This window comes from Chaetura pelagica, unplaced genomic scaffold (genome assembly GCF_000747805.2).
Source record: "Chaetura pelagica isolate M959 unplaced genomic scaffold, ChaPel_1.0 scaffold328, whole genome shotgun sequence".
Taxonomy (NCBI): Eukaryota; Metazoa; Chordata; class Aves; order Apodiformes; family Apodidae; genus Chaetura; species Chaetura pelagica.
The window spans coordinates 165043-177225 of NW_009954216.1; the positions used below are offsets into that span (position 1 = coordinate 165043).

The 12183-nt window shown below is 40.1% G+C and overlaps 1 protein-coding gene across 1 annotated transcript in view; it reads left to right on the top strand.

Annotated features, from left to right (window-relative positions):
- CNTN6 (contactin 6) overlaps positions 1 to 12183 on the top strand; it is an 83523-nt gene that overhangs the window by 45326 nt on the left and 26014 nt on the right. Inside the window, exons 8-9 of the mRNA XM_010003367.1 lie at positions 1592 to 1721; positions 2586 to 2736. Coding sequence (XP_010001669.1) covers positions 1592 to 1721; positions 2586 to 2736 — 281 coding nt within the window. The remainder of the gene's footprint in view (positions 1 to 1591; positions 1722 to 2585; positions 2737 to 12183) is intronic.

Here is a 12183-nt window from a genome sequence, read left to right on the forward strand (position 1 = left end):
GTTATTCACTCGAAAAAGTCAGGACATAAGTTCCTGTATCCTCTGTGTGAGGCGATACCCATGTGGATCTCTCAGCAAATCCTGATAAGTTAATACACTCCAAAAAGGAGATATAATAGGTCATGGATCGTGACAAGAGCCTAAAAAAATATAAATCAGCAGTGGATGAGTAATGTAATATTGTTAAGTAGTTTGCAGTACACCAGACATACAACTGCAGGCTCTGCTCTCATCAGATTTCCAAGTTAAACAAGGTTGGGTCAGTTCTTGGTTGGGAGATCTCCAAGGAAAAGCCAGAGTATTGGAAAACAGAGCTCCATGGCTCAATAGCTGGTACTCTCCCCTCTGCAAGCAGTGTAAGAAAACTGCCCCCAACAGGCTGGGAACTGGTTTATCTGTGGCAACTCTGCAGGTCAGGTTATATATGGTCAGCAGTTCACAAATACATTTTAGATGCTTGTAGGTGTTCAGCAAAGACTGTGATGCATCCTTGGGCAAGATATGCTCGCATTATTAGGTCAGAGGAAAGGAGCAGCAAAATAATAGTAATATCTGTTGTTGCAGACTTGCATTTGGTGATGGAATTTATATTCCCTGTTGTGGATTTCTTCCACACTGATCTGCTCTGAGGAACATATTCTCTTCTCAGTGTTAACACTTTGCAGTGGAGATATGATTGTCTCCAGAGGTTGGTAATTGTAAAATCACAAAATACTTAACTTTAAGTTATGCTCATAGCATGAAACAGGCTTTTTTCGATTTGCCAAAATTAGAACAAATAAAACTACTTTTTATATATCAAAACCCAACCTCTGGTCCAAATTTACCTACTTACTGTGCAGTTTTCCCTATTTCAGCAGAATTGCGCTGAAGAAACTTGCCGTGCACAGAAATTCAAGCCATGAGGGGCAGGCTCTTCCTCTGATCTGTGCAGCTGCCTGTGGCTTTCCAACAGGAATGTGAGCTGGTTGGCTTCCAGTAGAGCTTTTTCAGTGGATCATTATCTGTGACTTGTGATCTGATGACACTTGAATTTGTTTTCCATTATTTGAGCACCTCTGTCTCCTGCAGAGCTTTTCTGATCATCTTGGATTATCATCATCAGATTCATCTCAGCAGCTGAGGGGGGTGGGCCATGCTTCACTGAGCTCCCTGGCAGGGCTGCAGGTGCTGCTCCTCCAGAGCCATGTGGAAGTTGCTCCAGGCTCCCAGTGTGGAACAGCCATACCTACCCTGTGGTAGCTGCTTCTGCCTCTGCTTCATGGTGAAGGACACCCACAGGTTCACAGTTCAGTGGTGCAGAGAAACACATGGCACAGCTGGAACATCTGGGCAAACCTGCCCAAGGCAACAACTCCACAACGTGTGCCTGGAGTTCTTGAAAAGTTTGAAGAGATCTGAAAACATAACCACTGTCATCTAGCCAAGGTGTAGGTTCTATTTCTGATGTATTCATGCACATTCCTCCCCCCAAAATAACATTTTTTACTCAAAATTATGATCAGATACTTCAGTGTGATACCAGAAAACTTAGGCATTGTACACTCATTAGATCTGTCAATGTGTTTTGCTTGTTTTTATCTTTTATCAGGAAAGAATTCAAATAGCAAATGGAACTCTTATCATTCCTGTGCTGAATATGTCAGACTCTGGCCTCTATCAGTGTGTGGCAGAAAACAAGTATGATGCTATTTATGCCAATGCTGAGTTGCGAGTGATAGGTGAGTAAATGCCACCTATGAGCATTCCTGGCTATATAATAGGACAGTCATTAAAAAAACCCATCTTTAAATTAGGTTTGGAGGAAAATTCTAATCCCATGTGGGGGTTGCTTTTTTTATCATATACACACAATTTTAATGAATGCTGTTTCTCACTTGGTGTCATGAGCTATTAATAGTTATTCTGCAGTTTTTACAACTTGGTTTCAGAAAGTGGCAAGAATAGTTTTAACTATAAACAAAGAACATATGGCAAATATGTATATAAAAGCAAATAATCTCTTTAACTGTTACCATAGATGCACATAAAATTTTTTTTTACATGTATTATAAATAATATTTGTATAGATATCCAAATATAAAATTTGTTCAACAGCCAACTAGTAGTGAAACAGACTTGAAGAGCACCTAACTGTTGTATAGATTTTGTTTTCTCCTTCTCTAAGAGTGAATTTTCACATTAATTACTGGACAGACAATAACACATTTCCACATGGACAGAAAAACTATGTTGTTTGTAATTGCAGACTTTAAACTCTGCAAAGGAACACATGTGACTGGGATCAGGAGTGTGATTTTAATCCTGCTGACATCTCAGGAACCTCATTCTTCATTGCAGATAACCCTAAGGAAAGATTGTCAGAGCAGACAGTTCCTAGATAGACAGTTTAGATAGAAATAACATAAATAAGATAAGATTAATTCCATTCTTTCACCTTTCCTATACCTACTTTTCTAGAAACCTCAAAAGCAAAGTGATTATTGGATCCACATGTATAACTTGAAGAATTTAGCAAGTTCATTTGCTAACTTGTCAGCTGCTTATCTTTCTGCTCTCCTTTCTTCTTCCTTCTCTATTTTTAGCTGCAGCACCTGATTTTTCAAAAAATCCTGTGAAAAAAGTGTCTGTTGCTCAAGTTGGAGGTGAAGTTACGATTGGTTGCAAACCAAGCGCATCTCCTAGAGCAGTTATTAACTGGAGGAAGGGCTCAGAGGTTCTGCACCAGAACAAGAGGTACCATCCTGAACCAGTTGCTGGATTGTTGGATGTTCTCTGTTTTAATAAGTTGATTTCCCTGAAACACAGCTGGCTGAGCACTGCTTTTGACAGCTCATTGATGGACATCTTTGATGCCAGAGGCCTGTTTGTCTTTAGCAGTGGCCATAAAGACCTGCAGATGTAAAGATGGTTGAGAACAAAGCCCAGTCGACTCCGTGGGGGTAATTGTACGACACATACGTTTGTGTTCATCAGCAGTTAATGCACTGCAGCCCTATCAGAGCTGACTGTTTACCACACACAAAGCCTGAGTGAATCAGCTTCATGTAGGAGACATCAGGGAGGCTTCAGGGAAGCAGAACATACCCCCAGGCTGTGGCATAATTGCTTCGGAGCTGTACAGGTTGTGCAATAACCCCTAGCTTAATCAGCCTGCATATTCTCTGTCTCTTCTTTTCAGGCAGGATTTAGCCCCTGGGCTGGCATACTGGTACACTCCCTCACAAGCTGGTGTGGGGCTGCATGGTCTTCAGCAGGGTTTTACTGAGGTTTTGTCTGTGATGGCTAATAACTTCTTTGTGCCTTGTCACAAACCATCTACATTATTGCATGCTAACATCAATTAAATGGTAAAGCACTAAAATCAAAAGCAGCTTACTGACTGAAGTTGTGAATAGTATACAGAACTGTGATGATGTTTCCATATACAGATGTAGATGGATTAAATGGGCAACAGAATCTAAGAACTAATCTTCCTGAGCATCTTTTTCAGTCCACAAATACAACAGCAACACTCTTTTATCACATTATTGTGTATATAGACTGAGAACAGAATCAGGAATTCATAAAGCTCTGGAAATTGAACACCAGGTTTTGCACGCAGGACCAGTTTCTCAAGGTTAGTCTGGGTTGCCTAAGACTTAACTATGAACTATTAAAACAACATTATCCAAAACTGTGAGACAAAGAAATATTTCTCTATCCCAGACTACAGTAATGTATCATACAGATAAAAATTAATCTGAGAAGAAAATGTGAAAGAAATGTGCAAAACTGAGAAGTATTTCGCATGGGTACTCAAAATGGAACAGGAAAATTTGGGTGAGCAATCCATGCCACGGGGCATGGAGAACTTTCCAATTATTCCCCCTCTTTCACCAATGACAGTTTCATTTTGTGTTTAACTGCAGAAATGCCTGTTCATTCCTATTAGATGCAGCCTCTCCCTACAGCAGGCAGAAAACTTGCTCAGTGTATGGTTTGCCACAGGTCATCTCTGGATTTTGTGACATTGATGAGAACAGGAGTGAGGAGAGCACTGTTTGAAACTCACAATATAAACACTTGAATTAAGCCTAGATCTTGAGGTTGTAGTACCCTGATATTCCCCATCTGATTTGCTTATAAAAAATATTTACATACTGCATACAGTATTTACTTGTGCTTCTGTATTAATTTACTAACAATAATTATAAGCATGCTGTACTTTTTCAGCATCCCAGAAGGCCTTCTGCTGCTTAGTAGGAGTAAACAAAAGGAGCAGGATTTACACTCAGGCAAAGGAAAAAAGTGTTTAAACTCTCCATGTGCACAACATCATTGCCAGTGTGTTCACTGGTGCAATGTAGAATTGATGGGGCTTTTTGATTATTAAAGGACAAAATAGCTAATGCCACAGTTTTAAAGAAGATAAAAAAAACTCGTCTATACAGTATTTTTCTAGGGACCTTTGTGACAGAAAATAGAACATAAAATAAGGATTTGTGTGGCTGTAATTAAAGTACACAGCTAATTAAAGCACTAAAATGGTTTGTATCTTTGCTCATAAAAAAGAGGAGTCTGCTCTGCCTTTCTCTCTATATGTGATTAAACCCTTACACATCTCAGACAGATTAACTATTTTAACTCAAGCTTTCCATATTTCTGCTCTCATTTTATTGTGCAGCATTTATAAACTCTCTGGACTGTTTTACTTGCCTTTTTTTATTAAAAAGAAATAAAAATACTTTTCCTAGTTATAAATGCTGGGGAAAAAAAATAAAAACAAGAAAAAAAGAAATACCAATCCCTTATAGTTCTGACAGCAAAACTGTAATGGACACGTTGCTGAATAAGTCAGATCACATGGGTCCTTCAGGATGATTTAGACAAATTCAATCTTTTGTTACAGAAATAGTGCAACTAGACCTATTCCACCCTAAGGGGAAAGGATATTCTTTCTTTTTGACCTTCTTTCTTTCACTCAGGATGATAGTTTATTCTTGATACTCACGTGTGCAAGGTCACTGCTCTCTCTGATCATCTCAGCTCTTAATATGAAAAGATAACACTGCTTTATATTAATGTTAGTTTGTAAGTATATAAAGAGGACTGTGCTAACTAGGAAGAGCTAATTAGTAGACCATCCATATTCATAAAAGCACCATGAAATCTTTTTCATTTCATTTCCTCTGAGGGGTTTTTTGAGCCTTTTTAAGTTTACCAAGCTGAAGTATTTGGGCCCCAGCTGTTTGAAAAATATTTTAATGTTTCCTGAGTCTGAAGCATAATCTGCATCTGTTGTCAAGGTCCAGCAGGGAAGGTCGTCGGTCCCTTTTGCAGGGCCCAGTTTCCTCCAGCCCCACTTGTCTCTCCTATCTTCTCTGTTGCATCAAATGCAGAGCTTGGATGCCCTGATTGATGTAGAATAGTTCATTGCATTTGAAACATACACTAAGTCCTTCAAAAATTTCCCAAATCAGTAAATTATTCTATAGTAAAACAAAGCCTGAACATTACCTGTACCAGGTCTGCTTACTGTTCCCAGTCCAGTGTCTCCTCTGCACCAAGTGTTCTTCCACAATTTTCAGGAGTAGCTGAGTTCCAGCCTCATTCATGTGGCTCACCCCCCTGAGCAGTGGGATTTACCTTTGGTTCATGCTGCTGGCCACCTTAGAGAGGGCATTCAAGGTTATCAGCTCAGGAATTCATAAGAAATGCCACAGTTGGCTAATCCTTTACCTGCTCTCTCTTGATGTGATCTGCCCAATCACTTTCTCTGGATCATCTAGCAGTACAGCTTCAGGTTGTCTTTTGGGCAAAAAGAATTTGGATCAAATTCCTGAGAAATGGGCTTTCTGGTGCAATACCACTTGTCCAATGGGCAACTGTTTGAAAAGATTTGTTTGCCCTTTGCCAAGTGCACATTTTTTTCCTGGCACGTGCTGTGAATTTTAGCTCAATGTAGAAAAAAAATGCAGCAAAGAAAAAGAATAAGTTTCGTGCTCTGAACTTCCACCCTTTGGAGTTTGACACAGATATGAGCTACTTTCATGTGTGTCATATATTCTTAGTAAATGCAGTGGGAGTTTTCTTCATCTCGCTTCTATCATTTCCTGTGGCCACTGAGGAAAAGTGGAAAAGAAGGAGTAGAAGAGAGCAATTAATGTATTAAATAAAGCAAATTTGCAAGTCTAGACACTCATCACAAATGTAAGTCTTGTTATCTCATTCAGTAGATACAGGATCAGGACCCTCATGGAAAACATTTTATAAAAATTTTTTTTGATTTAAGCATTTTCATAAATGGGAGCTGGAGCCCCTTTGGCTTTACCAGAGAGAGGTGCTATTCCCTCACCATGAGCTGGGGATCCCCAAAGGCTGTAGTGAGTGTGTATAAACATATCCACTCAGAATTTAAATGAGGAGAGCTGAGGGAAAACCAAGAGACAAGGTAGGCTGGAAGAATGCATTAGTCATATACAGCACTTTCCATGCATTAATAATCAGTAATAAGAAAATATTCATAATTTAAATCATTTTCTGGACAAGAAGTATGTTTAGGGGTCAATAAAATATGCTCAATACTTGTTGGCTCCTAGACTCACTTGTAGGACACAGTTCAGTCGCATCCCTGTGAAAGATGGTAATTGATTCTCTGCCATAAAAAAGCTGCTCTACGTGGTAAATTCTCTCTTCCTGCCACACTTGTTCCTTGTGTTTTGCACTCAAGTTATTGCCATTTCTCAAAGGAACCACGGGGGAATGACTGAGCAGCGAAATGAAAAGCTGTCTTTCAACAACCTTATGCAGAGAAAAGTGAGCAGATGTTGTGACTGGAGATGTCTGATGCTATAGGGAGCGGGGGAGGAGAATTATCTGGTAATTGCTGAGGTCTCACAGCTGCCCCTTGGAGCCTCAAACTCCAGAGGATTCCCCTGCTCCCCCGTGCAAGGCGAGGACCCAGCAGGTTTCATTAACTGGAGGGCTGGGCGGCTGGTGGGTGTGTTGCTGCGTCTGAATTGCTCCATCAGTCTCCTGGGCAGAACTGTTCTGGTATAGCCCTCTGAGCACTCACAGCCACCATCTGCTGCTGCCTTGCTGCTGCTGCTCCACTCTTCAGAGGCAGATTCCAAACCCATGAACATTTTCAACTTTTCTGTTGTTGTTGTTTGGGAAAAACCTTTTTTTTCTTCTTGTGACTGCTGTTGGATTTAGAGAAATAAGGAGTTAAAAAAATAAAGGCAACTAATTGGTAAACTAGAGAAGTCCTCAATCCACTGAGGAAATACAGCATACAAACCATACTGTAATGTGAAATAGCATTTCAGCTTGAACCAGTTAGAAAAGAAACGTGTCAGGGCAGTTCAACAAATTTCAATGAAACATTTCAATTACCAGAATGTCAACACTGCTTGTTTAGCTTGTACTGAAACCTTTCAGAATATCTGTTATCTTAAATAAATAAATAAATAAATAAAAAATTATAAAATCTGCTTGGGGAGGAATCAAAACAAAATGGATTGAAAATTCCAAAATTTACACTACTTTATTAACAAAGGAGGAGATTGATGTCACTTAACTTTTATTTAGCTGAAGTCCAAATGCGGTCTCAGGTAGTCCTTTCCTTTTTCTTGGCAGGTATCTCCATCTCAAAAGAGATGCCTAAATTTTACATGAGTAAAACTGAGGGAAATGGAACCTATTCCCACTGTCTGAAAAAAAACACCTTCCCTGTATTGAAGTCAGACCTGATGAGTAGCTCAGGCAGAGAAGCTTTGCTTGTTGTGCTGCTCAGTGCCGCCCTGGCTTCCTGCACCCCCTGTTTGCAGATAAATGTAGTATGGACATTTGTATGCTGGTAGCAAGTCTCACATGGAACATATTTTCTTATGCTGTTCCAGCACTTACCATTTTATTCCCAGCTTTCTACAGCAAAGTGGCTGGGTGAATAGCAATGGGATATTATTATTACTATTATTTTATTGTTTAAGTCTGGTTTTTGAAGCCTGGATTAAGTGTATCTCCATTTTTATCCTTCTTGCTATTCTACCACAAGAAGCTTTGCCTAGCTTTGATGATTTTGCCTTAACCCTTCTGTCTTATCAGTGTCTGTGTGCTTGTAAAGAAGTTCATTTCCTATTATAGTTTTTAAATAGAGCACTTGATGTGTGGGCATCAGCAATCAGAGCAATTCCAGCTATCTCCAACACCATCGCAGGAAGTCAGCATGATACCACAAGAGCTTTGCCTAGCTTTGATGATTTTGCCTTAACCCTTCTGTCTTATCAGTGTCTGTGTGCTTGTAAAGAAGTTCATTTCCTATTATAGTTTTTAAATAGAGCACTTGATGTGTGGGCATCAGCAATCAGAGCAATTCCAGCTATCTCCAACACCATCGCAGGAAGTCAGCATGAATACAAATGAAGCTTATCTCTTGGTGAAATTTTGGCTTTGCTTAGGGAACCAATGGAATTGATTCCATTTCTGCTCAGTTTAATTAATCACTTCAGTTCCATTCCTTGCTAACAAACAGATTGACAGAAATCAAAGGCAGGAATTTACTTGCCTTTTTTCAGGGTGCTTGGTCTGAACTGACATATTAAGTCATGAAAACAAAAAAACAGAGTTTGCTGTACAGATTTCTTTTGGTTTTTCATCTCTCAGGCCACACAACTGCTAGATATTCTGAGCTAACCAGATAAAACCCATTCTTACACTTTTCCCAAGGGAATGCTGAGAGCTGCAAGGAGTATTTTGTGTTCTAGCTACAAGTATCTTATGCTCAGATTACAATCATCTCAGTTGCTTATATGAAAGGGAGCAGAGAAGAGGGCATTGCAAAAGACTAGTGAAGGCAGCTAGAATACATTTCTTGAATATTTATTTGCTAACAGTAGTGGTATTTTTCTATTTCCAGCATTTGTTGTAGGCATCAGTGTGCAAGCATTTGCTCATGCTTCCTTCTGAATAATGTCATTGAATCCAGGAGGAGCATGAAACATTCCAGTGCTCACTGGAGAGTGAGTACCTGTGAGCAGAAATGTTTGGTGATCCAGCAAAACTAATGGCATAAGGAAAGTTTTACAGTGAAAGGGTGGCCAGAAAGTGCCTCAGACTGACCTGAAGTACCTCCAGTCCTTCCTTCTGTATATTCTCCATGTTTCCAGATATTTCTGTCTTTTCCCCTGAGCTGAGAGAGAAGACAGGGGAGCAGGAAGAACGTGAGTGAAAGACGAGGAGGGGGATACAAGGAGAAGGAAGAATGAGCACAGCTGAGGGGAAGAAAAAGACAATATTTTATTTTTCTTCTTAATCTTATTTTACTTTGTTTTTCCCCTTTCTACTTCCTCAGTTATCTTTCCATTTGAAGTCAATCCACTGCAGAGTAATGAGAAGGCAGAAGGGGACCCCCGTTGCTACTTGACCCAACAAAACCCTGGCAGGCAGCAGACAGAGAATACTAGTGCAGTGGAAGATATAAGAAAAGGGTTTTTCCTTTCTTTTCTCCCTCCTTAGAGAATTTCATAAGGGAGCAAGCCAATAAACCTAATTTCATTCTGTATTACTGACTACTTAATGCAATAGTGTTTAGCACATTGGATAGTGTGAGCATCAAGTAAGCAAATGAACCATATGCTCTCATGTATCAGAAGGAATGACAGCCTGCATGAGGCTGGATTTATTACAGTTTCCCTTCTGTATGACACCTCTCTAATACAATTTAAAATTGTTCCTACTCGATTCCTGGGAACCTTGTTAAGGTGAGCCTTTCTGAGGGGCTGTCCTGCATGCTGAGATGTCCCAAGCAATCTGTCACTCTTCCCTGTCATATGGAGTTGCAATAAACTAAACCCCAGTGCATGTCAGTGTTGTGCCCTCTCTACCTTTCACTTCATATTCTGTCCCTGCTTCATGCACATATCCTGATTGATGTTCAGGATTTGATCCAAAGGCAGCTAATCTCGTTGGAGATTTTCCATTGACTCCAGCAGGCTGCGAATCAAGGTGCCTAATTAGGAGATTAGCACAAAAAATAATGAGAGAACTCAACCTTCTGTGCTTCTCTTCTAATCCAGGTTGTACTGCCATGCACATCATTACTGTTACACTACTCTGGTGTGGGTTGCCAAAAACAGGAGGCACAAACAACAAATGAAAGATAGTTCATGATCCCCAAAGTGTTCAACCTAAGAGTAATGTTAGATGTATCAGACAGGTCAAGATATGTTGGGGAGGTGATGTAAAAAGAGCAATATCCATGAATAGGCACAGGGGCTGTTGCCAGTCATGCTGTAGCCACGAGGAGCTAAGTCTTCTAGGGAGGAGTTTCTGGGATCATTTTGGGCATGAAAGGTTGTGTGAGCAAAGAAGTAGAAACAGCACCTTGAGAACGTGGCTAATGCTTGGCCAACAGGAAGGGTTTGTGGAGTAAACTAACAACTTTGGTTCAGCCTTGGGGTTTTATTATAAATAAATACTGTTATTTTCATTTACATTCTATGAGAACTAAAAAGCTTTTCAATTTTTCAGTGAAAGGAGGATACCACTTAAGGGATTCACCCAAGTGGTAGAATACTACTCACACATCAATACATGAAATTTCTATGCTTGGTGATATTTTGAGCAAGGATGTGGGTCCGAGGCTTCAGTGAACCATTTATGTTCCCTATCACAATCACTCAAATTATGCATAAATTCAGCAGCCCAGGGAGGGTTGCCCCAGGCTTTCCTACAAGCCAACAGGTAGCCCAGCCAGCTCCTCGGTGGAAGAAAATAGAGATTTTGAACCTTTGTTTATTTCTGGCCTAGAGATTATTTACCTGAGTTAGGAAATTTGAATTATTCATTAAAAAATCCCTTTCCTGATTTGATAGTTAAAAATTAATCAGGCCAACATTAGAACATACCTGCTGCAGTGTGTGATGTCTGTATGCACCTGAACGTGCTGCCCAGGGTTCCTGAGAGCAAGCCAGCACCACACTGTGTACCTGGCTCACTTAATTGTTGTGTATACAGGATACTATAAAGGTAACATCAGGTTTTATTGTACTTCTGTTTTTGAAATATGTTCTGACAAGCAGATAGGGAAAAAGATTCTTGTAAGCGAATTAAACTCCCACGCAGAGGGTAATTCAGGGCCTTATGTACTGTTTAAATTCTACTTAAGTCCCATATTAAGGGTTTTGTTTTACATCTGGAGTGAATTTGGTCGTATGAATGGCTGTGTCTGAGCTCCTAATAATGTCTGAATCATCAAAATAATGATTAATGGTGCAATTAGATTGAATACTAGTAGTGTGGGCATACCATCTTGTGCTGAAAGAACTGTTCTCTGATGTACCAAAATTGTAAAGATTTCATAAAAACAGCAGAATTTGTTGGCAAATAGAAAAAAAACCTGCAATCCTTTGCTCTGGCGCTTCAGTTCATTATCTACCTGGATTCTTACCACAGAATTTCACAAAGTCTGGCTTCTGTTCCTTTCCTTCCCAGTGTGCTGCTTTATCCCTGTATTTTTTTTCTGCTCTGAACATTCAGACTAATCAACAAATGGCTCCATAAATACAGTGTTTCATCATGTCCTGTGCACGAGGCAGACTAATAACCAAGACACCTTTCTCTTTGCCTGGACATGCTAGGGTGTCCAGTCCAGGGTTATACTGTCTCTGGCCTCTCATGATGTCCAAGGTTTAGATGCAGATTTGAAATAGCACAAAGACAGACACAGGGAGGAGAAGAGCCATAAATGGGCCAGATCTTGTGAACATCACACACCAAGTTCTCTGTGTGGGAGAAGACCAGCAGTGTGTGTGCTTGGTTAACACAGCAGACTGAGGATGAACAGGCCCACGAGCACCTTAAAACAAGGACTTAGAAAGCTGAAGGGATTAAAACATGACAAGCAATATTGAGGGGGGGGGGGTTGCTTGTTTTGTTTTATCACTGAATTAGTCGATTGGCATGTCTGTCTTCCCCATGCACATAGAGGTGCTGTTGCCCAGTGTTCCCTGGCTGCCAGCTTGGAGAGATATTACTATAATAGATTGAGACACATCTCTACAGACATGGTATTTTTGTCACTTTTATCTTTGGTCATTGCCTGAGACCATCTGCCTCACATTTAGTACTTGAGTATGTTAAAAACATGGTAAAACAACTTTTGCTATTTGATATTGAAGGAAGTACCACCTCCTGAAAATA